Below are 26916 nucleotides of genomic sequence, written 5' to 3'. Positions count from 1 at the left end.
TGGATTTGAGCTCACCAACACATTACCTTAATGTCTCCTCTCAACAATCTGAAATGTGCCATTACATCCTAAAGAGAAGATAAGCCCATCCAAGGAGAACATTTAGGCGTGAGGCATCTCCTCACTGCTCTCTCGTTCCCAGGAGAGACCGTTTCGATGAGAGTATTAAGATCAATTATTGAGCGTTATTAGCCTTCAAACTCCTCAGTTAGGTGGTTTCATCTAGTGTATCATAAGCAGGTCAAAGTCCTGCAGGTACTTTAGTCCTCATAACCTAATGATCCATTTCTTCTTGTCCACCAGCTGCGCTCGGTATCGCGCGTCTGGGCGCGTAAAGTTTATTTTTTAACGCATTATGAAATTGGCAAAACCTATTTATCCTACATTTTCCTGCATTTTCACCAGAAGCCAAAATGTGTTATGGTGAATCGCGTTTTAACGCACAGGATAGCATCAACCATATTGAGGAAGATTGAATCGCACTGCGTTGTTGGTTTTTCTTAATAACATGACATTTTCGTACACGGACAAAAAAAGAAAAAGAAAAAAAAAAGAATAGTGACGATCGAGTGGAGAGATTCGGCATGTTTCCAAAAAGCCGCGTTGCAGAGTCTTACCTGCGGCGCTTCACGCGCGGTCAGACCTGAAGTCTCCATCAGTCTGAATGAGTGAACGTGTGTGTAGCACTGACAGCTGGCTCATCGGTGCCTCTGCACAAGCGTTACTCACGCGGGGGTCCGTGCCGTGGCCGTCCGAAAGCACCAAACGCCACCAATTCACAGTATGACGCTGTGATGCATAGCATGACACTTATTCAAGAGCTGTTGAAAACTGTCTAGTTCTTGTAAATCAGAAAAAAAAAAAAAAAAAAAAAATCAGGTTTAATTAAGGCTTTGTCATTTGATAAATGGTCTTTGCACTTTATTGCCATGGTTCCTTTCCACTGCACAAAAGGTTCTTTATAGTGGAAATATTGTTACATTTCACAGTGCTTTTTCTTTTTTTTCAGTTAGTAAATCCTGAACCTTGTTTCAGCTGCGTAAAGGTTGACATAGATACCACCCTACTGAAACAAAAACAAACAAACAAACAAAAAAAACAATAGAAACCATCACAGAAATTCTAATGATTTCCACTACAAATACCATTACAAAGATTACAAACCATAAACTTTTAACCATTAAAAATGGTTTTCTGTAGTATATTTGTGGGACATATTCCATTAGGATTTAGTGATTTTAACAAGCCACCAATAGAAGGTGAGCAATTACCAGTAGAGGCCAACAGGCACCATTACAGTTTCCATTAAAACCAGTACAATTCCCATTATAACCAGTAAAACCATTACAAATTCTGTGATGTTTCTATCGGGCGGGGGGTCAGCAGGGCACCCAGCTAACAAAAATATGTTCTAAGAAGGTTAAAAAATGTTTTCTTAATATTAGAAATGCCCAGTTTTTATAAATGTTTTTAATAAAACTCATTTTCCTGGTTCTGCAAACATTAGACAAGACACTAAGGAGACGTTGGGTGTGTGTGTGTGTATGTGTGTGTGTGTGTGTTCTGACGTCTCCAGAACGTTAATAAAGACCAGATAACTTTGAGCGAACGTTCTACAGACGTTACTGGAATTTTTATTTATAACTCTAAGATAATATCTTGCCAGAACACAGCCAAAGTTCAGAGGACGTTTCCTGTGAGTCTAAAAATTCCAGTAACACGTGTTGGTTTCAAACATATAGATTACAGTTCAAAAACCCTCTTAAATTTTATAGTATTTTCTGTGAATTCTAAAATTTCAATATTTTTGTAATAGCTGTTAGGTAAACAAGTGAACATAGCCTAAATCACACTGGCATACATTCAGGCATGACTGATGAGAGTGCTGATTTTAACCTAGATGAGTTGTGTTCTCAGGACAAAGACATTTGTCAAACGTGTCAGGTCCAGGCAAATTCAAGCTGCATTTTAATAGCAGGCTATAGGCCTATTTATGCAATTCATCCAGTTACTTTACATTTTAGTTGTTTAGTAAACTGTTTTGGTTCTGCTCGATAATATATTTATATATATATATATATATATATATATATTCAGTAGGCCTATCTTTTTGTAGCCAAAACTTCAAGGTTCTCAGAATTTGGCATTTAAAAATAAACCAACCTGACAAACGCTGTGGAATTAGTTCCAAAACACCCCTGCAGTGTGATGTTGTGAAACCTCTCTTACTGAATGGAGCAGCGCCACCTGGTGGAATACAATAGTGAGAAAACGAGTTCAAGTGCATTGGATAGAATTGAATTTGAAATCCATATGAAAATAGCCGAAAAGTTTTACTGTATTTAAAATGTTTTTTTTAGCTCTCCCTAAATAAATTTTCTGTCATTGTAAATCACATCTTCTTTCTTTCTTTTTCCTTTTGACATGAAACATGAAATAGACAAACATTTGGTAAAACTATGTTGTCCAATAACTGGAAGCCCACAGGTCACTGCAGAGGCTTTGAAACACTCTTCTGACACTTAATGACAACTAGACAGATGCTCTATAGATTTTTCTGACAATTACATTAGAACGAGGTCTGGAGCTCAAGCTTTTTTAAATGCCAGTGAACTTTTTATTTGACCTGTTTGTGCGAGCTGCTTCTTTAAAAGGCCCAAGTTGCGGAAAGGTCGAAATGGCAAATTGAGCTGTTATTCATGGCACGAATTCAGGACACAATGGATACAGAATAAGAATCAGAAAAAGATAAGAACTTTTGAGTGGCCTATACTTTTATGTCCCAAGAATTTTTATTAAAACAGATTTAAATGTTCTTTCTTTTTTTCTTTCTTTCGGTTTTCTTCATTTTGTTATTAAATCTGTCTTGGAGATATTTTGCACGTCTTGAAAACTTTCAAGTTTTTAAATTTTTAAATGATAAAAATCAATGCCATGAATTAGCTATTACCTGCTCTAAAACGAAGAGTAAAATACATAGACATTTGAATAAATACTGTGGACAAATTATTTTTCAAAAATGATGGCTCAGGCATAATTTCCAACACAATGAACAATTTTGCACCTATCAAAGTTTATTAATAGATTAGATGATACGTGATTGTGATTGAGACTTGTGATGTGTAGCACTGTGTGGTGGAAATGTCAAAGCTAATGGCATTTATGTATTTACTTAGTAAATATATGAATAGGCCTACATGGCATGAATTGCATTGCCTGTCCTGTGCACTAGGTGGCGATACATTGCATCTTTAATAGATTGGGACGTCTTTTGACCCACGTGAAGAAGAGTTGTTGTTCGTGGAAAAATGGCGTCGTCCATGAGCGGAAAGTTCCCCGGTCAGCAGCCTCCAGGATCTCATCCACCTACAGGTCCTGGCGGTCCAGGGCAGCCAGGACTTCTCACAGGTCCTCCTGGTAACAGAGGGCCAAATAACACTTTAGTAGATGAGCTGGAAGCTTCTTTCGAGGTGAGCAGATCTATAAAACTGCTGTTGCTTACGTGCCAGTGATAGATTTTTTGTACAATTATACAAATAGCGACGGTTTCTAGATAGACCATCAACTGATTATACACGCACTGAACCCTTTTTATATTTAATATGAATATATTCTTCTTTTATGTTTAATATACATATAAGCACATGCTTTATGCATGCAGTAGAAATGGTTTGCTTGGTCGAAACAGTGTCCATTATTTTATTTTGTCAGTGAAGTTGATATTCTTTTATACTTCAGTCTATATAATCAGTGGTGTTATTATTCCAGATTTTGTCATGTAATCTGTTTTTGATTCCCACAGGCGTGCTTTGCATCTCTTGTCAGTCAAGACTATGTGAATGGAACAGACCAGGAAGAAATCCGGACTGGTAATTCTCGAAATTCTCAAAATCTATGTAATACAGTGGTTTTACTTGTAATGTCTTACCTTGATTTTGCGTGCCATGTATTTCAGGGGTTGATCAGTGTATACAGAAGTTTCTGGATGTGGCCAGACAGACTGAATGTTTCTTCCTTCAGAAAAGACTGCAGCTCTCTGTACAGAAACCAGAACAGGTGGAAAAAGAGGTAAACACATTTTTTTTTTTTAAATTCTCTGCTAAATTGTTTAAAATCCATCATTACATTATTTAAATCGATACCAACTTCATGAAGATTTCCATTATAACATTTGAAACATACAGTATACTGTAGTATAAACTATATGTGCTGTTTGGTGTTTCAGGATGCATCAGAACTGAAGAATGAACTCCAGAGGAAAGAAATGCTGATTCAGAAACATCTTACCAAGATCCATCATTGGCAGCAGGTGTTGGAAGACATCAACGTCCAGCATAAGAAGCCCACAGAACTGCCGCAGGGTCCACTGGCCCTCCTGGAACAGGCCTCAGCCAACATTCCTGCACCCATGAAACCAAACTGAATCATGTACAGAGATCCAGAACACTATCCAGACTGTGTTTCAGGGGCCACGCTCTCTCTCTCTCTGCACCCAGCAAATTGTACAATAAGCCTTTGTTGTGGACTCTGTTAGTGATGTTTTTGTTATTTATATCCATGATGCTTCAAGAGGTGCTAAAGGACGTTACTGCCACTTATCTCTCATGAGGAGTTTGTAGGTCTGCCAGAGGGAGATCATTCTGACCAACTCGAAGGTCTTTGACATTGTCATCAGCATACTTAACACTGAATTCGTTAGAAAATTGATGGCAAGTTAATCACATTTTTAATATTACAAGCATAGATGTTTGTAAAGCTAAAATTACCAGAAATAAGTTTAGTTGGAGATAATTAAGTGGGATAAGAAAAAAAATTTCCCCCATTGTTCATATTTTATGAAAATATCTTTTGTAAAGTTTAAAGTAAACATTTTGTCATTACTGAAAATTGTGCGCTCTCTTGCATTACATTTTCTTTCTCTACTCAGAGTTTTATTTTTCCCCTTTATAACATGCTGTATCAATATAAGCAACATTTTCAGTTCACAAATCCTTTGCACTTGGATTTGAATATTTATTCCCTTTTGGTAAAACCCCTCCCCTCCAAAAACTTAATCTAATAAAAATTAAGGCCTCGAACACAATTTGGCAGCAATAAAACAACCCGTTTGCAATCCAAAATTTCATGAATTTCGTTACAAAATCAAAAGAAAAGAAAAAGAAATTACATAGCACACTTAGATATTATAAACAAGAAAAAACCTACTTTTAAAACGTGGAACATTTTTGCATGGTGACATTCATGACATTCCCCCAGTATTGTAATGCAATATCATTAAGGAAAAACAACAACCATTACATGTGCAAATATACAGTGAAATGAGGTCCATTATAGTGCAAACATGACTTTTAAAAAAAGTTTGTTATTGCAAGTACAACAAAAATATAGTGAACTGTGTTCCTAGTGAAAAAAAATATATATATATTTACAACACGCTGATGTTGCTGTAACATTTCAAGTATCATATATTTTAGGAACATATCCCTCCCTGATATTAACAATATTGTTTATCTTCAATATGTTCAGGTTTTTGTAGCTGCATAACCTGATATGAGAGAACAATCGAATCTGCAAATTATTTAAAACAATGATTTAAAAGATAAACCTAAAATGTTAACACACTCAACCTAAGTGTTTTGAATTTTTGCTCTCGTCTAAAAAAAGGTTTAAACCTTTGAGAATGCAGTCAATAATGCCCCAGATAAAACAAGACAAAAAGCAATGACGAGGACAATGTAATTTCGCCAACCCTGAGGGAGAGAGAGGAAGAGATAAAAAAGTTCAATACAAAAAAAGATAAAAGCAATAGACAGCAGGAACAGAACTCATACACCATGCACACTAGTATTACCTTCACTTCTTTGAACACGACAACACCCCAAATAGCTGCAATCAATCCAGGAACCTGGAAGGAACCAAACATTATTTAAAAAAAAAATCTTACCTGAAAAATACAAAAAGATGTGCACTCTTTTGAGATCTGTAACTCACTGTTGTGATAATAGGGAAGCTCACTACAGCACTGAGGTAGTGGTTGGCCAGGAACCAGCAGCACGTGGCTACACCCCACATGATGCCAGAAAGGAATCCTACAAGGAAAAAAAGCATTATTCTATACAACATGGCATCAGGTATGCGGAAGACTGAAAAATTCTAAAGGAAATGCAAGTTACAGGAATAGTTCAGTCAGCCAAAATCCCCTATAGTGAATGGGTGCCATCAGAATGATAGTCCAAATAGTTGATAAAAAAATATCACAATAATCCACAAGTAATCTGGAGTCTAGAGACTGGAGTCATGTGGATTACTTGTGGAATCTTGTGATGTTTTTATCAGCTGTTTGGCATTCTGATGGCACCCATTCACTACAGAGGATCCATTGGTGAGCAAGTGATGCAATGCTAAATTTCTCCAAATCTTTTCAAATAAAGAAACAAACTCATCTGCTGTACATCTTGGATAGCCTGAGTGTACGTAAATTTTGAGAAAAATTATTTTTTGGGTGTGAACTATTCCTTTAAATTGAAGGGATGGTGTTACCTGGCAGTACTGCTTTAGGAAAAACTTGAGGTCTGTTTTTTTTGATGGCACAGTACAGGATGAAATACACTGTACTGGTGAGGAAAATCCCACTGTATTGTGCAAAGACGTAATCCAGATCTACAAAGAAACATGGTATATATAAACAAAATGCATAATAGTTCATATTTAAGAATTCAACAAATGCTTGATTTACCAAACTGGCTAGCCCCACTGTATTGGCTGTCTGGATCTGATGCATGATTTTTAATATACAGAACTGGAACAAATGATGATCCGTACAGCAGTCCAGCGACAACAGCAAGAAAAGTTCCACTGCAACACAAAGCTCTTATTATATATATTTAACATATTTATATTATATTTAACATATTTATAAATGCATTGTTCTGTTGCAGAGACTCATTTTATTTATATTTTATTGTGGTCAGAGGCCGATAATAAAAACATTTACTCATAAAAAATGTTTATTTTAGATGCTGATGATGTATAACAAATGCAATTATTAATCTATATACACTTATTATGTACGGGAGGCGTTAGAAAAGTGCGTAACGGGTCATGTAAGTGTGATGTGTACATACACTAGCCGTTTTGTGCGTGGTGTTAATGCATCCACCCAGGAATCATCTGTTGCTACCACAGAATCGGAGTTCACAGTCTACGCATGAAATGAATGAAATTAGTTAACTGGATTATTCGAACATGAAATATAAAAAAAAATGTATGGAGCGAAACATGGTGATCAAAAAAAAAAAAAAAAAAAAAAAAAAAAAAAAAAATGTAGAAATGCTTTTCTGTTCCTCTGAGGAACGTTTTATTAACTCTTTGCACTCACAAAGTACAGTATGTGCAAGCGCTTGTATGTTTTTCAGAGGAACACAAAAGCATTGACATAATAAATATTAAATGAATTATTTTTCCTCTCAACTAATTTTTTCCCCCATCACCATGTCCCTTAAAGGCTCCATAATTTATATTATATTTTACTTTATTAGCACAATTTAACAACAACAACAACAATAGTAATAATAACATTAATACTATTATTAATAATAATAATAATAATTAAATACGTCAACATACATGGTCTATTAGTAATGGTGTTTCTTCCGATGTTGCAGATCTTTGAACATCAGTCTTCACAAAGAAAAAAACAATGGCACTGTAAACCAAAAAAAATTTAAGAAATAAAAAGGTGGAAGAAAAAAAAGAGAACAGTCATTATTTAAAATAATGCAACTTAAAAGTAACATCATATTCTGAAATTTCTGACTTAAAAAAGAAGATTAATGCATGCACATTTACCTTAGTAAACAAAGACCTGCTCCACAGGAGTTCAGTACTGGTTTGGAAACAGTCTCGGCACCAATACCAAACCAGCCAAACCTAAAATCAACAGCAAAAATCAGTGTGCCACTCTGTGTGTGTTTATGGCACTAATAAATGGATTCTGAAATCACATTTTGCTTACCTTGAGCTGGCCCAACCCAAAAGCAGATTAAACGAAGCCCATATAAGAAGACCAAGACCAAGCCCAATAGTCTTTACAATAGGAACTACAGTTATATTACCTAGAAGGAACACACAAACATAAGACAGATTTTCACACTGTATATCATCATTAACTGCATATTAAATTATTAATGTTACCAGTAGCCCAGATGGCTCCTCCCAGCATAACAAGAGGCCAAAACTTTGGACTATGTAGAATGATGTTCACCACTAGGGAGACTGTCCATATAGCAGCACATAGAATCCACTGGAAAAACATACCTGCACATGAACACATTGGGGTAAACTGAAAATGAATGGAATAATTACTGAACAAACTTCCTCACTTTATTGTACAGTACATTGATTTATTCTATGTCCTCTACAAAGGGTTATCAATACTCAAGTATAATTTTTAGTAATAGTTGGGTCAAAATAAGGGAACGTACACTAATATTTGTGTAATATTCTGTGTTTGTTGGGGACTCGCCTACAGGTAACATTAATAGTTAAAAAATATAGGCTATATTTCTATGAAATTGGAAGCATTTCTTATGTTTAATTCTAACTGCTATTTTATTGTTTTGCCTAGGATCCACAGAGTATTTTGTCATAAGTTAATTTGTTACTTGACAATATAGCTAATACAATTGCTACATCTGGATGAAAAAAGGACGAAGACAAATCAGCCATCACTTACTCCACTTTTCAAACTTGAATGACTTTCTGTGGAACACAAAATGAGGACGACAGCCTCAGTTACCATTCACTTTCATTGCATCACTTTTCCATGCAGTAAAAGCAAATGGTGACCGACTGAGACTTATGCAGCTGAAATCCTTTCGTGCTCCACAGATTAAATAAAGTGACACTGAGGGCGAGTAAATCAAAACAGACTATTGCAATTACTTACTTTTAACTAATACTATTACTTTTTTTAAACTATTCCCTAACTATTATTTTAAAGGCATTTTTGCTGACATTTGGTAGGCTACCATAAACAATTACTGTGGCACAAAGAAAAGCCAGTTGAGAATCACTAACACAGCGAGACAAAAGCACAATAATGTTTCAAAAATGTAAGAAAAATTGACTAACCATCACCAGTCTCTATCTTTTTCACTGGTACAAAGTTGCTCCCGAAGAAGACTGCTGATACGGCGCAGGATATGAATCCATAAGTCAGATCAGACGAGTTGGTACTGTTGGATTCCTGCTGTAGCTCCACGGATGCGCTTGGACCGTCTGATAGCCACTCTACTGAATCATAGTTACATTACATTGTGTTTTACTCACCAATGTTTTCATTATGCAATGCAGTTAATTCATTTTTTTTATTCGTTACCTGTGTCCAGTTGTTGCACGGCGCCGGTGGAGAGCGCGCACAGGAGCGCAATGATGAGCGCGGGCACGCGAGAATTCATCTTATAGATACACACGCAACAGCATTCAATCAACAGATATTCATAAAAGCTACTTTCAGGCGGAGATCGCTGGAATAAAATATTCCGAGCGATAGCTGCTCAATGAAAAAGTGTGACTTTACTTCCTTGTCAGCTGACAGGCATGATCACATGATTGTTCAAAAACATTTCTTGGGCACGCGTGTGATGAACCACGTGCTTTCGAATATGATGATTACAGGGGCGGAGCCAGATTGTAAACAGTCATTTTTCCCAAATGGCAGCTTTTTAAATCTAAATATTCTCTTTTTATTATGTAAACACACTTATAAATTGTCTTAAACATTTAGTCTTTATAAAAAGTATTTAGGCCTATACTTTTACAGTTATATGCAAAAAAATAAAAAATAAATCAGAAACAAGTTACAAAATAATAACAAGTTACTGGTATAGTGCTGGTCCAGGCTGGTTTATGCTGGTATAGTGCTGGTCCAGGCTGGTTTATGCTGGTATAGTGCTGGTCCAGGCTGGTTTATGCTGGTATAGTGCTGGTCCAGGCTGGTTTATGCTGGTATAGTGCTGGTCCAGGCTGGTTTATGCTGGTATAGTGCTGGTCCAGGCTGGTTTATGCTGGTATAGTGCTGGTCCAGGCTGGTTTATGCTGGTATAGTGCTGGTCCAGGCTGGTTTATGCTGGTATAGTGCTGGTCCAGGTTGGTTTATGCTGGTATAGTGCTGGTCCAGGCTGGTTTATGCTGGTATAGTGCTGGTCCAGGCTGGTTTATGCTGGTCTTGCAGGGTTGAGTGTCAGTAGGCCAGTTGTCTGTATGCAAGTAGTATGGACAAACAGTTTTTGCTTGCATATTTCTCTAATTAACAGATTAATGATGCAACAGGTAAACAATATAAGGTTAAAACATGATATATTGAATTATATGATAACTTTGTAATTTATTTTGCTCCCTCTGCTGAAAGTAGAACTGAAAATTTAAATTGCTTTAGTTATGATTACATTATTAATTAATGTCACAAAACATTTCAAAGCATCAAAGGAATGGTCTCCTGTTTCATAAGATCTGTACACAAATCAGTTAAAAAGAGCCTGAGGACATTGCATAAATTCATTAGTGATATGAAAACCAACAACTGCCTAATAGAAGCTTAATCATAAGCCGTTTGTTCAATAACAGGGGTTATGAGAAGAGCTCTTTCAATGGGACAAATAATAACAAGCTGATAATGAAAGTTCAAAACTGAATGTTGTTATTTTTTAAAGAATGTCGTACTTATCTGGGAAGTCACATATGTCCAAATCCAGCTGTCAGTCACTGATTTCAAAAAGTACACGTAGAAAAAGGTATGTCAGTGCAGCGAGGACCATGAAATATTATTGAAAATAGTGATAGTGCACTTTCTGCATGTGACTACTGAAATAGAGTTAATTCAAACAAAGTCAATGACCAAGTGCCCAACTAAAAGGAACATTAATTACCATAATGGTAGCAGACTTCAGCAACCTTTTTACATGTACCATATGAAAGAAATAAAGCCAAACTGGTTTGCAATAAGTGAATATGGTGATTCTATTTTTGCAGTTGTTTAATCATCATCTGGTGAGATATTGATTTAATCTAAGGCTGTGTTGCTAGTTGTGTTTCTGCTCACCTCTTCACTTTTTTCTATTCTTGCTGTTCCTATTATTCTCAGTGATTCTGCTTGTTAATCATAGGTGTCATAATGCTCAGTCATTGAGCATTTAGAATCATTTTATTTCTCTAACTACAACATTGCTTCAGTGTTACTTTTACTCTCTATAGATGACCATGTGAAAACTGAGCAGTGTTTGTTTAAGAGTGGGGATCTTACTGTGTAACCGTGTAACCAGCAACTTGCATTTTCTTTGTTAACTAATTTATTCAAATAAATTTGGAAAATTGTCTTGGTTTTTAACTACAAACTCAAACCAATTTCAAAAGAAACATGACATGTAACACATACACAAGTTTTGTTGTGGTCTTGCTGGGATTATACCAGCACCCAAAAGACAACAAATACTGGTCCACCAGCACACCAGCATCCCATGCTGGTCCCAGCATGCAAAACATAGCTTATGCTGGTCCACCACGCCTGCTTGTCGTGCTGGGGAACAGCAAACCAGCATCCCATGCTGGTCCCACCTTATGCTGGTGACCAGCAATATTGGATTTTTTAGCAGGGAACATTAAGGATTTTAGACATTAGCCCTTCTGAGACATTTGCACAAAAGCAATAAAAAGGCATCCATAATGCCTTACATGATATGGTAAACTCTCTTTTACCAGAGTAGTCTAAAACCAGCAAATTCAGTTATTCCTGGACTTTTGTACTGATGCTTTGCCCTGTTTGGTGTTCAACAAGAGAAAGGCCTGCTACAAGTGTTGCCATTAAACTGCTAACAACTTTACTAACAAATATTAATCAGAGTGCAAACTGCACAGTTGATGCTTTTTCTCTAGACGTTAATCCCAGTTGTTTTATCATACTGAGACATTATTTTTTATTACCATATGAAGACAATTTCAAAAATGTAATTTAAAAGTTGAAAACACAGGTGTATGCCAGTACTGTATGTCATTTTTCAGTTTTTTCTTGTAATGAATGTGTTCATGCCATAACAGCAATAGCCATTCTTCTGATGCGTATGGAGATACGACTGCTCAGAGAACTTCAAGTACCAAATTTGCCTCTATGGCTACATTCGTACTGTGTATCTGTTTGTTTTTTGAGGTATTAAATGTACAATGTGCAATACTTGTATTGATTTTTAATTTTTTTATGTGCTGTTATACTTACTTAAATGACAACATTTCTGTGAAATAATCTATTACTATAGTCTAAACTGTCTTTTTTCTCTTTTATTATTGAAATGTAGTTCCGCTGCATAACTACACAACTCATTACTCAGTTAAAACCAAGTGCACATTATACATTATGAAAAGCATTTAATAATTATACAGTAAGTCAATCACAACGTGCTTTATTGTAAAGATACATTTTTCTTTTTTTATTCCTAGACTGTTGAAGTATCTGACACAGGAATTTTTGCTTTGTTATTCATCACAGTATAGCCATTAAAACAGTCTTCATGGTGTGTGGATCTTGTTAGTCTCTTATTTTCCAAGGATATTGAATCACACTGAGGAGCATATCATCCAAAGGCTGGATATTATATTGTCATATAATAACATATTGTTGCTCCTGATGACTTAAAAATCATATATTTGTAACAGAACAGGTTAAAATGTTCAAATTGTTGTTGGGGGTTTTTTTTGGGGGGGGGGGGGGGGGGGGGGGTTACTCAAAGAGACTAAGTTTAGTTCCAACTTAATTGCATTATCTAAATTTTCCATCTGGGGGCAGTAGCTCTACGACTGAGCTTTATTGTGTCATTAAACACACACAGAGAGAGTTGGGTTTACATGTTTTAAGGGAACTTTCTATTGACATAATGATTTTTATACTGTTTTATACTGTAATGTCTTAACTTTATACTAAACAAAACTCACAAAAAAAAACAAAAAAAACAACAACAATGTGTGTACATTTAAAAAATCATTTATGATTCATAAGCTCTTTTTCTCATGGGGACCAATGTGTTCACGTCACCCTCTGCATCATTTCTTAATGCTGATGACCAATTTTTCAGAAATTTAAAGAAAGTAAATGGTAAGCCATTTAAAGAAAGTAAATGGTTTTGATATGGCATTTTTCTCACGTCTTCTGCTTCTTCTAATTAGGTCAATGCTCAAAACAAGAAAGGACTGATGTAGCAAAGTTTAAAAAGTCTGCTCAAAGGCAATCTAGTGGTTTAAAAAGGAAATACAAGGCAACCACAAATGTTCCATTAGAAACCACCTTCAACCTGATTGGTTTAGTTCATTTCAGTGCAGATCTAGAAACCTTTCCTTAGACCTTTATTTATTGTAATATGGTGTATTAAATAATCTTTATATGGGCTGTGCCTGTTGCTATTAAAAATGCAGAGTAACTCGGTGTGATTAAATGTAATGTTTGTATTTTGAATACAGACACATGAGCTGGTGCTCTTTTAAAGGTTCTGATTATTCTTATCAGTTTTAGATAAAACAAACCAGAATGACATTTGTAATGTCTAATTAGGTTAAATGAGTTCAGGTCTCAAATGGATTTTTCAGGCCCAAAATGAATGAATTGACGGCGGCTCGCAGAGATATTTGCAGCAGTTTTGTGTCATTTTACAGTGAAAACCCATCATTAATCATTGTGTATTTATGTAATTAGTATTAGAGACAGTAAAATAGTTACCTATAAATATTTTTGTGCATAATTACTGAAATCAATGATGGTCTTGTCTCCCTGGCAAAAGCCATTGGTGACACCCAGCACAGAAATAAACCTAATTCTGTTTTGCTGAGTATGGTGTGAAAAACAGACACCTGCACACTGTCACTAGCTAGTGCCCAATTTAAACATTTTAAATTATTATTGTTTATTTTGACAATTTAACATTTAGATTATTGTCTATTGTTATAATATTGTTTTTTTACAGTTAAAAATTGTATGATTACCTTCATAAGGAATATTCAATAAAATAATGTAGCCATTTAAATCTACAGTTGGAATTAGTCATTATGAAAACTATTAAACATTAATGTTATATGCAGTAGTTTAATACTGTAATTAAACATCTTGTCTAAAAACATTAATTTTTGTCTCATGCTTAACATGAAATGTAAAAAAAAAAAAAAAATGTAAATTTTTGTAGCTGTAGGTTGCCTGCAAAATGTGTATCTTAAAAATGCATTCTCTATTATTTACAGAGATAAAGAGTATTTTTCATCTATGTATAAAGCGATTTGTATTTAAAGAGGAAGGTACATGGCCATCTACAGAAACTTATAGCCCCTCCTTCTTTACAGAGTCCACACACACAAAGATACAGCAAAAGAGCTACCAGACAGAAATCTCATTTCAGGTTAAAGATTTTTTTAAATATATGTATTTTTTTATCAATTAACATTCATGTTAATTTTGTATATTGCCTATGTTTAAAAAATTGTATATAATGTTCTGATTAACATTATCTTTCGTATCATTTTATTGCTTTGTACTAAAAACTAAAACTTTCAATATTAAGATACAAAAAATAATTTAGCCCATCTAAAAAATAATATGAAATACTACATTTTGATCTCTGAGAAAAGAGGAAGATCTCCTTGTCAAAAGTAGCACATACATGTAAATTAATTATTTATCTTAGACAACAAAATTACTATTTATATGAATATGAATGGCAATGTTTTCACAGTGTTTTCATAAATCAGGAACACAAAAATGGTATTTAACTATGAGAAGAACAGATCTTTTTGTCATCTTTAAATAGCCATAATTGTTCACGTTTCTTTATGAACTTGAATAACATTAACATGAACATGCTTATTACAGGGGAAATTATAGAATGGAAACCAGAGAGGTTCTCTCAACCAACAAAGCTACAGTTGTCATTCAAATAAATCCACAGGGAAATGACAGTGTTATTTATGTTGATGGACAGGAGAAGATCAAATACAATGCGGCTCTTAAAGAATTTTTCAAAGCACAACCAAAGGCACTGGGGGTAATGCATTTAATGATGAATTACAATGATATGTGGTTTTGCAGACTCTTGTCATAAGAGTAAAGTGCAAAGATATGTGTTTGATTCAATTTAGACTGAGTACACTAATAATCAATATAGCTTTTATTTTTTGTATATCCAAACATAAATGTTAGGCCATCATGAATAAAACATCCTATATTTGTGTCTTCTAGATTGTCCAGATAATGATTGGAGTAACGGTCTTCTTACTTGGTGTTTTACTCACCAATGTCTATTATTACAAAATTGTTGTCATTAGTGGCATCACCTACTGGGGATCTTTTATTGTAAGTTTTGATTTATTTCCCTTGTAATTTTCATTTCCAATACTAAATGTAACATACCCTGTGTTCCTTTCTCAGTACATCGGTGCTGGATCTCTGTCTGTTGCTGCACAGAATAAACATAATCCACGTTTGGTAAATTCATTCAGTATCATCTACCGATTTCGACACATTATATATTTTACATCATTTCGGATGTATTTCTACACTGATTCTACTTGTGACTCTGCACTTTAACCTCAGTTTATAAAAATGTAGCAGAGGTTCAAATATCATCTGTTAGCAGCAAAGCTTTGAATGTCTCATTAACTTAGAAAAAGATTTGTAAATGAGTTTGTCTCAATTAATTGAGAGGTTGGGGATGGTTGTAATGTAACAATTTTTATCAGGGTGATTTTAAAATACCTGTCTGTTAGACTATAATACTGTCTATTATAGTGCGTCACAACTGTCCAATAGTGGCTGAAAATTGTCCCATTTTTGCAATCTTTGAGGGTCCAATCTGCTTAGACATAATTTTTCTGGATTTTTTAAATTTTTATTATTTTAAAAGTGATGAGTTTTTGCCAGCATTTTCAGTCTGTTCTTTGAATAATTGTCTGAATGTTGTACATTTTTTATTGTAGGTGAAAGCCTCTCTTGCAGTGAATGTGTTCAGTGCCATAACAGCAGGACTAGCTATTCTTCTGATGGCTGTAGATCTGGCAAAAACATTGGCTCATCCATGGGTTCATGCTCAGGTATTATATGCACAATGTGCAATATTTTGTAATAATATATAATGTGTATTCATTTGTTTTGGTCTTTAATTGCTGTTATTTAAAGGCACAGTTATAAAAAATTAAAATGCTGTCATTGTTTACTTAGGCTGATGATCCACGGGGCAACTTTTTGATCAATGTTGCCATCAACGGGCAACCAGTTGAGACACATGGCCCATGACCAATCTAAATTGTCCAGATCAAAATGTGTAACTCATTCTCAATGGGAAAGTGTCCAAGCAACATTGCTCAAAAAAAGTTTCCTGGCAAAATTTTGCCCCGTATCATCAGCCTTAACCTCATAACCCTGCATTACTTCATTTCTTTCATATAACACAAATGAAGAAATTCAAATGAAGAAATTCTGAAAACTGGTCACTCAGTAACATACAGTTACAATGACGGTGGACAGTGCTCAAGTCAGTTCAGTGTTGGTTCAGTTTAGATCAATAAGAGTTCAATTCTGCTATAAATTCAGCTGTAAAGCAGCTCTACACAAGATGCCATCTTCCTACTTAGTTCAGTTCAAGCTCTCTTCTCATCTGATGGTGTTAATCTGTGAAGTCATAGCAATAAATTACTGAAAGTTAAGTACCCCAACTAAGATCCATTGGTAGTAAGGAGCCAAAAAAAAAAAAACATCAGGTGACAGATATTGAGAAAAAGATGTTGGGAGGTACCAGGGGCTCAGTTGGGGGACCAGTTCTCCTCTGGCCTAAGCAAATGAAAACAGTGTGATACTGATCAAGGTATGTCACAATGTCATGAGGTGGGAAAGGAGTTGTAGTCTCTTCAGCAGGTTGGAACATTTGAAGATAGGTGCTGTTTATCCAGTAGACAAATGACTTAGGCCTTAAGGACGCTGAACACCCTTCTTTATAAAAGTCCCAGTTGGTCCTTGCATGACGCGTTCATAGATTACTGTATGGATTAATGTAAGAAAGGCAGCTTTCCTTGAAATGTTCATGAGAGCTCACGAGAGATGTAGCAATGTCCTTTGTACTTCCATTCACAAATTTAGGTTTGTCCATTAATCGGACTGATCTGTTTCTTAAGTTCAAGACTCAATATATTTAAAAAAAACAGCTCACTAGAGAGGCAGATTATCAAGTAAATATAAACACGCATATCAGTCTGTTCCTGTTAACTGATATTATTTCTGGAATTGCTTTTATATATGGGCATGTTGATTGTTTTGCAGAGTTTTATTTTGAGGTCTATTGGAACAATGCTGGTGTTCACCATTCCTCAGTTCATCATCTCCATCTGTATCTCAGCACTTGCCTGCAAAGCCACCTGCAACATCCATTCAACAGTGGTCAGTGTGGAACAAAACCAGGTAAATGATTTAGTTGTGGGAATGCTATTTTTGCCATTACAAGCTTAGCAGTTTTACCTCACTAATCAATGGTTATTTTAATTATTGAAATAGAACTATACATCAATCACAGCCAGTGTTTATTTTAGTACCATTGTTAGTGTTTTTGCCATTTAATTTAAATATGTCTATATGGTTTTTATTTATTTGAGTTTTAGTTATAGTTATAGTTACATTTTTAGTTTAGTGCATCAAGTTAAATTAAATTGAAATGAAAAATATTGCCTTGGCAGCTATTGCTGAAATTCTTTTTTTTTTATTATTATTTTTTTTATTATTGTATTTCAGATAACAGTTGTTTTATTTCAAGTAACAAAGAGGTTTTTGTTGTTGTTGTTGTTGTTTATGTGTGAGAATCTTTTTGACAGAATTAAAATTGATAATGATTCTGAGTCTCTTGTGTACTAACATATCTTTTCTGTTACTTCTCAGGGAAACTAAGTTATGGTGAGGAGATCCTAGCATCCAAAGGCTATACAGAGAATTAAAGTCTCATATTGTTATTTTAGATTTTAAAAAACTGTTCTAGTGTTACAGGCAATAATATTTTTGCATATTTTATAATTATATATGAAATAGATTTTAATATGCTTCTGAATCAGACATGGCCCAGTGTTTTAATTTCATGTTTGACATGGACTAAAGATTGTATTTGTTAACCAGGATCCTTAATGAGTATATCCTGAACTTATATTTTCAACGTTGTGATACAATGAAGCAAACACACACACACACACAGACCGACCATTCTATTCTACATCAGAGAGACCAGTAAACCCAGTGATGTAATTTGAGAAATGAAGGTAAAAAATTAAACGGACTTGATTGTTGACACAAAGACATGCCCTTTTGTCTTTTTTACAATTGTTTTCATAAAAAATTGCTTGCACAGTTTTAATTGAGGTACACCCTGTGAAGCCATTCAGCAAAAATCAAATACATTTTTCACCCCTTTCATTTGTTTACAGGACTTTGATAATATATTACTAAATATGCATACAATTCAAGTCTCCAACGCTTCAACGCTCTATAAAATAAAGATTGTGTCAAAGAAGTAGTAGCAAATTTAAGCTCTAACAAGCCAATAATATCATGAGACAGCTCAAGGCAGTTCAGTGTTGATTCAGTCAAATGTAAAGTTCAACAGTTGTGAATACACACTGCATATACAGTGTATTTTGCACATACATGTACATGTGAGTCCTATGACAAACTACACAGCACACTGAACACGCAAAAGACACAAGATAGTAGTGTTTTACATTTGTCACATTTGTGTGTAGTTTAGTGTATATGGCATAGTAAAATTTGCATAGTAACTGCACAAACATCAAATGATTCGCCATATACACTAATGCAAGCAAGCAGTGTCGGCCCAGATCTGGCCCACATCTGGCCCGCATGGATTTCACACGGGCCAGATGTGGGCCGGATCTGGGCCAACACTATGTTGCTGTCTGATTTTAATAAGAGTTCAAATATGTTTGAAAGAAATCTTTGCGTTTGCAAGAGATGCATAATGTTTTGCATGTTGTGTGCATGTTTTGTGGTTTTGTGTGTTTAGAGAAAAGAAGCCACAGTTTCAGTATTCAAGTATTTATACCCCTTCATTTTTGTTTTTTAAGTTTTATGTTGCTGCCTTATGTTTAACTGCTTTAAATGACTTTTTTTCCACATCAATCTACACTCTATACACTATAATATATATAAAAACGTTTTTAACATCTTTGCAAATGTAAAAAATAAAAAACTTAAATGATTCCATTGCATAAGTACTCATACCCTTATCTGGGACAGTTGGAATTTAGCTCAGGAGCATTCATATTGCTTGTAGGTGTTACTAGACTTTGAGTGAAAGTAACCTGTGGCAAATTCAATTGAATGGGTATGATTTGGAAAGGCGCACACGTCTTAATAAAAGGTCCAACAGCTGATAATGCATATCAGAGTAAAAACCAAGCCCTGGGGTCAAAGGAACTGCCTGTAGAGCTCAGAAACAGGTTTGTATCAAGCCACACATCTGGGGAAGAGTTCAGAAAAAAATTCTGGTTCATTGAAGGTTCACAGAAGCATGAAGTCTCTGTTACCCTTAATGAAAGAAGTTTGAAACAACCAGGACTCTTGCTAGAGCTGGCCTCCTGGCCAAACTGAGCAATTAATGGAGAAGGGCTTTGGTTAGTGTGGTGACCAAGAAGCTGATGGTCCCTCTAGTTGAGTTCCATGATTATACGTGGAGATAGGAGAAACCTACAGAAGGACAAACATCACTGCAACATTTCACCGATCTGGGCTTTATGGCGGTGTGGCCAAACTCAATCCTCTCCTCAGTGAAGACACATGAAAACACACTTGGAATTTTAAAAAAAACACCTAAATGACCCTCAGACTGTGAGAAACAAGATTGTCTGGTCTGATGAACATCAATTCTAAGCATCATGTTTGAAGGAAACCAGCTCTGCTCATCGCTGCAGAGTAGCATCCCAAAAGTAAAGTGTGCTGGTAGAAGTCTCATGCTGTAGGGCTGTTTTTCAGCAGCAGGGACTGAGGGACTCATCAGAGTTGAAGAAAAGCTCAGTGCACCAAAATATTGAGATAGCCTTAGTGAAAACCCAATCCAGAGCATTCAGAACCTCAGACTGGGCAGAAGGTTCACCTTCCAACAGGACAATGAACCTACGCACACAGCAAGAGTGGCTTATAGACAACTCTGTAAATGTCCTTGAGTGGCCCAGTCAGAGCCTGAGCTTAAACCCAATCAAACATTTCTGGAGAAACCTGAAAATGTACATCTGCCCCCATCCAACCTGACAGAGCTTGAGAGGTGAAGAGGTGAGGAGAAGAATAGCATATAATTGCCAAATGTTGATGAGCAAAGCTTGTCGCATCAAACAAAAAAGACTTGAGGCTGTAAAGGTACATCAGCTAAATATTTAGTTAAGGGTATGAATACTTATGCAATGGACTTATTTCAGTTTTTTTCAGTTTCAGTTTTCAGCCTTTAATATAGCTGCATTTATATTTACATGATTTTAAATGAAAACTATTTCTTTTCACACATATTATGTTGCTCCAATATTTAAAAAAACAAACAAAACTATTATTTTGATCACCATATATTTTGGGAATAAAACAATTACCTCAGTGGTCTGAAACTTGTATATTCTGTATCATCTCCATCACTATCTCAGGATTTGCCTGCAAATCCCCCTGTAACAACGACTCTACAGTGGTCCATGTGGCACTAAACCAGGTAAATGATTTAATTATGTAATCTCTAGCCAGAGTGCCTGTCACTTTTATCTCAAAATCCATTAATTTTAATAGTTATTTTAATATTTAATATAATAATGATAAAATACGTACAAATTCTGCTACGTTTCACTCTTGTGTGTGAATCTTTTTAGTCTGTACTAACATATCTTTTCTAATACTTCCTAGAGATACTGATCGAGTCACATTGAGGAGATCCAAGCGTCCAAAAGTTGCAACTGCAAGGAATTAATATCTCATAGTGTTGCTTCTGATAAATCAAACACTTTTTTATTTCTAGTGTTTCTATCTGTAGCAAGATATTTATATCTGAAACTAGACAGCAAGCATATTTGTACATATTTTATCATTATTGACCTCCAAACCTTATGTGAACAAGCAAGTGAGTTGGGAGCAAAACTCTGAGCGCATGGTCATACAGTAGAACTGAAACCATGTTGTCATCTAAATGTTGACGTTATTTTTAAAGCAAAACATGATTGGCTACTTCAAATATCCTGAAACCTATATTTGTCTGCCATTATTTCCGTGACGTAGTCTACACCATTACTGACATTTTTAGTTTGATATGCTCGTTTGATATATGTGGTTACGTATTTTAAGCTACACAGAAAAACGGAATAAATAATTTACCCATTACAATTTAAAATAATTGATTTACCCTCATGTCATCCCAAACCCTAATGAGATTATTTTTGAATAGTAATTAAGGTAGGGTAAATTGGGCACTTTCTGAGTGTCACCAAACTGATCAAAGTACAAAAAAATATATATATACTTTAGGAATACTTTTTAATTTAGGAATACTTTTAATTTGAAGTTTAGCTTAGGCTAGTTTAGGAGAAGAAACTCGCTGTAGAAAGTTTGAAATATTGAAATTCCTTGTTTACACTTGTTGTACCCAGCAAGTCTTTGAATTTTGCTTGAACTTCTGTAACATAATTTAATTTCTTTTTCCACACTGGCTAAATACTAAACACTCTCTGGCTCAGCCTGCTACCGTAACCACACCCCAATACATAGGTTGACAGGCAGGTAGTTCATATGCAATGACTGGACCAAAATTTGATGATCCTAAATCGACTCCCACAGAAGATACATTTATATATTTTATATTTAGACCTATTATAATTATTGATAAGGATGTGAAGAGATTTTCAACCAGCATAACAAAAAATGTTTCTGGAAAGAATTGCCTTCCCTACCACAATAAATCTTTGCTTGCTTGTTGCCAGCCTATTATCTATGCATAATCGCTGCTCTCAACAGTCGCATTCTCATTCTCAAACATATTTCACAAACTTCTGCAAACTATATACTTTTACACATTAGCAGCATGGACATTGATAATCCTAGATTCATTTTCTTTTATTTTTGAGCCTGTCAGCAGCCTCTCTTTAACATCGATGGTGCTTGGAAAGCAGCACTACAGCTCATATTTGGGATTGGATACACAAATTGCACATGGACACTTTTAGAAAATGTATGGTGGCCAGACATAGGCCAGGAGCTCACAAAAAGTTGCAGTTTTCGAAGATAGATAGGAAATCAGATGTTGAGATTAATCAGTATTGATTTTGTGCCTCTTTGTATTTGTGCTATGACACACAACTGACTCACTGACCGCAGATTTCTGAAGAGAACATAGATTTGCTTAGGCTGCATATCCAGTGACTGTTAGACAAGAATCAGTGCCTTGAACTCGCATGGATCAACTGGAAGTCAAAGGAGTGAGTGAGACATTAATTGTTTATTTTCACTACTTTTGGTCAATCCTAAAGAATCCAATTTGATTTGAGATTCAAATCATTCTTTTTATACCCTAAACTTTGCATTGCAATTCACATATTTGTTTGCATGTTCACAACATGTTTTTTTAACAAAACTGACCAGCTTGTAAGATGTAAATATATGCATGTTTGAAAGTTGTAATGATAATGTACACATCACACAGCTGCGCATTTGCACATAAGTATTTTTAATCTGTTTGAGAAAATAGTAGGATTATGTTTGGATTGTTTCAGGTCTATACACCACCCCTTCCAACCTGATAGAAGTCTACTTTTCAGTCAGATTGAGCCATTATTTGTTTGTATATAATCTTTGCTAGTGAAAGGTGCAACACATGCTTTCTTGGGTTTGTTGGAGACCACAGAAACAGAAAAAAAAGAAAAAAGAAAATGCATGTCTTGGTAACTAAAAATAGTTTCTGGGGCCTGTCCTGCATTGTATGCTGAGGGAAGCAGGGGCCCTTGTGTGTTAAAGAACGTGCCTTATGAGCAGAATGGCTCAGGGGTGTTCAGCTCATACTCTATTTACAAATAGCTCAGCTTCCTTTGGAACTCTCAGAATTTAAGACTTTGAAGGCCCTTGATAGGCTGATGCCCCCAAGGCACTGGCCCGATCCATAATCCTGGATGGTGTTACTGTTGATGAGCCTAGCTAAACTGTGATGTTGTGATGAATTTCCAAGCTGGCTGGGAAAATGAGGAGCTCTGTCTTGGCTTGGCTGAGCTGGAGGTGGTGTTCTTTCATTCAGGCCTCTGATCTGAAGAGGATCTCTGCATTCCCTGTGGAATTGTAAAGCTGGATTGAAAAGAGCTGTGTGTCAGTGCTGCATACATAGAAAAAGCAATGTACCTGGATGTTTGGTCCCAGCTATATGCTACTGAGAAGAGAAAAGGTTATATTGAGAAGAGGTTTGAGTCCAGCACTAAACCCAGAGGTACCCCATTAACCCTCTGGTGTTGTTTATTTATTTCAATCAAATGAATGCACTATATTTTAGTTTGGTAATGTTTTTTTTATGTAATATTGTGTATGGTTAGGGCACTTATATTTCTGCTACATTATATTAATGGAATAGTTATGATCCAATTATTACATGGTAATACATGGTATTGGGCGCAGTACCAAATGTTTGATGAAATTCACATCCCATTCATTTCCAGAGCAGTAATTTCTGACCGTGAACAATACAAGAGTGACTTTTAAAATCATATCTAGGTTGTTTTTTTGTTTTGCTTTTTTGGTGCAAAACGTTTACCAAGTTTTATATCATTCTATTGAAGTAAAAAAAAAAAAATTTTTACTAGAGGGTTAAATACATATGCTTAACAACAAATAAAAAAGTGCAAGGAAAGCATGTTAAAATGTGCAATCATAAACCATGATTACAAACTGACCTGAATGTGCTTCATTAATTAATTTGACGCTGAGTGTTAATTGGCTGCAAGAGACACAACTATGTTTTGCTACAGGAGAATACTGATTTTTTATTGGCTGATAAAGCTAATAAGGAACTAGACACAGCAAGAGGAAAATCAACTGCTGAGCTGCAGATGCTATGTCAGTCTGTTTGCCTGGGAGCCTTGCCTAAAAAGAGACTAAAAAGAGACTGTGTGTTTATCTATGTCCCAGAACAATAATATGGAATCAACTGAACATCAGGCACTGGTCTTTTACTAAGAAATCAATAAGAAAGCACGCGCACACACATTTTGGCAATTTTCCTCACCCCAAAAGATTACCAGGCAATCAGAAACACTTGGTTAAAATACCGTAGCTTGTTTATGAGTACATGGAAGCACAACACTAATGTGTCCCCAGTACATACTGAACAGGGCCACATCTGTTCCTGTGTTACTGAGTTGCTCAAAGCACATTAGCTTAAACAAATAAACAAACTTTTCATTGGCTCAGAGCTCTGTCAGTGCACAACTCACTATTGGTAAAAGGCAGAGAAAGCAGTGAAACTGCTTATTTGTATATCCACTCTATGCTGAGGTAATGATCTGATGAATTGAGAAGACTAATAATTTCTTACCGACCATGAAAATGTATTTTAAATTACTTTACATTTATTTTGTATTTTACATTTTTATTCAAAATACATTTTGTCCAAATGGAATTATTTAGCTTTTTATTACATCAGTCCAGGTCATTGAGTTGCAGCAGTTGTTGCATTTCTGTGAAGCTGCACCTGTCACAAAATCATGATTTTGTTGCTCAGTTTGGATTTGGTAGCTTAATGTGAGGAATATTCCACATGTGTTGCCATGTTCTGTAAGAAAAAAAATAGGTATCCTAGATAAGCTGTTTCAACATTTTCGTCTTCTGTATGTTATTTTTGGGCCCAAGATGTGAATGCTTGTCAACACCCTCCTGCGGCACTTTTCTCCTTCCCATGAAACAGAGGAAAACAGAATATCAGAGGATTCTCAGTCTCTGTTTATTCCAAAAGATTCCAAAAAATAAAGCAATCGGTCCACATTCCATTTAGAAAAACGTCCTCCATTTCACCTCATGGCAGACTCTCCAACTGAAATGATGCTAGTGATGACAAGTCTATTTTTGTGTCTGTATGCGAGCGACAGCTTGGTACGACGTTCATAGGTTCCCAAACGTGCTCCCAAATGCACATTATGAGCAATCCTCTTGTGTGCATCTGTGTGAATTAGTGTATCATCCAAGATTTTAAGTTATACACATGACTGGTTTCTATTTACATGTACAGTACATATACATATAAAACTAATGAACAAGATTTCAGTTACACAGCATGGCATAGAAAAGGGTGATCGGCTTATACTTTTTAAATATAACTATCTGTAATAATCATCTCCATCTCTTATTCTCAAGGTCATAACTGGACTACATAAATTAAAGTTCTAGTTAACTAATATTAGTGATATAATCATCGCTTTTATAAAACAAACATAACTAAAGGTTGTCATGCTTTTCACAGTTAAAACTGCATATCGTAGTGCACTTTATTAAAATTACAATGCATCTGAAAACAAAACAAACTAACACAAAAAGAGCCAAAGATGACAATTAACAAACCCCTGATTATAGGGTGCTAATTTGCAATCTTCACATTTCCCCATACAGAGACAAAATTAATAAATGCATCTGAAATGCCTTGACATATTTTGGCACACATCAATATTTGGCATTTTGGGGTATCATAATATATTATATTAAGTTCATATATTAATATACAGATCCAGCTTAATCAATATAACACTTTCAATATACCATCTAAACTGTGAAATGCAGAAGTTATAGTATTCTTTATTTTTACATTTTTTTAATCAAAAGACTTATAATAGAATTATAAAACTACTGCTTGCATTGCCCATAGGCAAGAAAAAAATGGATCTGAACACACTGATCCAAAAAATTAACATCACAACAAATCAAACCAGTGAGGAGGAGAAAAAAAACTACTCAAATCATTTAATTTTTTGTTTAAGTCAAGCATTTGCATGGTAACATTAACATCAAATGAACAAAAGTGTAATTATATACATCATTTATTGTACATATATCATATAATAAGAATTTATTCTAGTCAAACGTTTTTTTTTTTTTTTTTTTTTTTTTTTATATATATATATCATGTAGATTGAATAAGCAAAACCACATTTGATGCAGATGTTTCGTGTGCTTGAGTTCTTGAGAATCAGAGATTCCAAAAACAGGTTGCTATGGAAACAGGTGTGGATATTTTCCCATAGGAATTATTTTCAATGTGTAACGTTGTTCCTCAGTGCAGCATTGCAATGTCATCACTTACAATGTGATAAACGTCTATGAAAACTGAAGTGGGGCAAGAGTGTGAGTATATGAGCGAAATGAGGTCATATTATATGTGCGTATTCAAGTGTGTGATAAAATGAGAACTTGGAAATGCAGTCATGTAAAACATACACAAGAAACTATAGGACTGTGGCTCACAAGGTTTGTGAAGTTATCTGCATATGTACACACAGCAATGTGCCTGTATACTTTTTTATGTGTCTGTCAGCTTGTTTTTTTTGCAAATGTTGGATGTATACTTCACTGCTGGTCAAAATATGATTGCACGGAACAGTAAACATAAGTGAAAGTATGTCTATGCATGTATGGATTTGACATCCTCTGTGTAGATGTAGTGATTCATTGTATATGGAATAATGAACTATTATTATGTATATATATATATATATATATATATATATATATATATATATATTTCTTTGTGTGTAAGAATATGTACGTGTGTGTGCATATGTATGAAAGTGGAGGTACAGCATGCTTGCACCAATGTGTGTGTGTGTGTGTGTGTGTGTGTGTGTGTAAGGCAC

At 35.1% G+C, this 26916-nt stretch overlaps 3 protein-coding genes across 6 annotated transcripts; 2 read left to right on the top strand and 1 right to left on the bottom strand.

Moving 5' to 3' along the window:
• The first annotated feature begins 3222 nt into the window (after positions 1–3222).
• On the top strand, positions 3223–5138 carry LOC306872642 (mediator of RNA polymerase II transcription subunit 28-like). Its single transcript, XM_079421297.1, has 4 exons — positions 3223–3470; positions 3803–3869; positions 3956–4068; positions 4226–5138. Exons 1-4 carry the CDS (start codon positions 3309–3311, stop codon positions 4421–4423), a joined length of 540 nt encoding a protein of 179 aa, XP_079277423.1. The 5' UTR covers positions 3223–3308; the 3' UTR covers positions 4424–5138.
• LOC306872638 (transmembrane protein 144-like) lies at positions 4710–9637 on the bottom strand. Of its 4 annotated transcripts, none has more exons than XM_079421292.1 (12): positions 9380–9637; positions 9133–9294; positions 8194–8316; positions 8015–8114; positions 7849–7929; positions 7627–7705; positions 7125–7201; positions 6737–6855; positions 6541–6660; positions 5992–6089; positions 5852–5905; positions 4710–5750 (listed from the first exon to the last, which is right to left on the bottom strand). In XM_079421292.1, exons 1-12 carry the CDS (start codon positions 9456–9458, stop codon positions 5667–5669), a joined length of 1176 nt encoding a protein of 391 aa, XP_079277418.1. In that variant the 5' UTR covers positions 9459–9637; the 3' UTR covers positions 4710–5666. The 4 variants fall into 4 exon arrangements, with proteins under 4 accessions (XP_079277418.1, XP_079277419.1, XP_079277417.1 ...); XM_079421293.1 differs by having other exon boundaries at positions 4879–5750; positions 9133–9291; positions 9380–9608; XM_079421291.1 differs by having other exon boundaries at positions 5576–5905; positions 9133–9291; positions 9380–9606.
• Positions 9638–14384: 4747 nt separating this feature from the next.
• LOC306872641 (membrane-spanning 4-domains subfamily A member 4A-like) lies at positions 14385–18350 on the top strand. Its single transcript, XM_079421296.1, has 7 exons — positions 14385–14429; positions 14900–15071; positions 15266–15379; positions 15455–15511; positions 16003–16116; positions 17339–17476; positions 17948–18350. Exons 2-7 carry the CDS (start codon positions 14913–14915, stop codon positions 17954–17956), a joined length of 591 nt encoding a protein of 196 aa, XP_079277422.1. The 5' UTR covers positions 14385–14429; positions 14900–14912; the 3' UTR covers positions 17957–18350.
• Positions 18351–26916: the final 8566 nt, after the last annotated feature.

The sequence above is a fragment of the Barbus barbus genome (genome assembly GCF_936440315.1).
Source record: "Barbus barbus genome assembly, chromosome: 7".
NCBI classification, from domain to species: Eukaryota; Metazoa; Chordata; class Actinopteri; order Cypriniformes; family Cyprinidae; genus Barbus; species Barbus barbus.
This window is presented reverse-complemented; position numbering and strand designations above follow the sequence as displayed.

Excerpts from the sequence above, each read along its gene's own strand:
- LOC306872638 (XM_079421290.1), bottom strand. The coding sequence starts at position 9,458 with ATGAATTCTCGCGTGCCCGCGCTCATCATTGCGCTCCTGTGCGCGCTC. Across the intron at positions 6,661-6,736 it reads CAGTGGGGCTAGCCAGTTTG|ATCTGGATTACGTCTTTGCA; the intron begins GTAAATCAAGCA and ends GTTTCTTTGTAG. Across the intron at positions 6,090-6,540 it reads TCCTAAAGCAGTACTGCCAG|GATTCCTTTCTGGCATCATG; the intron begins GTAACACCATCC and ends TTTTCCTTGTAG.
- LOC306872642 (XM_079421297.1), top strand. The coding sequence starts at position 3,309 with ATGGCGTCGTCCATGAGCGGAAAGTTCCCCGGTCAGCAGCCTCCAGGA. Across the intron at positions 3,870-3,955 it reads CCAGGAAGAAATCCGGACTG|GGGTTGATCAGTGTATACAG; the intron begins GTAATTCTCGAA and ends CATGTATTTCAG. Across the intron at positions 4,069-4,225 it reads CAGAACAGGTGGAAAAAGAG|GATGCATCAGAACTGAAGAA; the intron begins GTAAACACATTT and ends TTGGTGTTTCAG.
- LOC306872641 (XM_079421296.1), top strand. The coding sequence starts at position 14,913 with ATGGAAACCAGAGAGGTTCTCTCAACCAACAAAGCTACAGTTGTCATT. Across the intron at positions 15,072-15,265 it reads CACAACCAAAGGCACTGGGG|ATTGTCCAGATAATGATTGG; the intron begins GTAATGCATTTA and ends TGTGTCTTCTAG. Across the intron at positions 15,512-16,002 it reads ATAAACATAATCCACGTTTG|GTGAAAGCCTCTCTTGCAGT; the intron begins GTAAATTCATTC and ends TTTTTATTGTAG.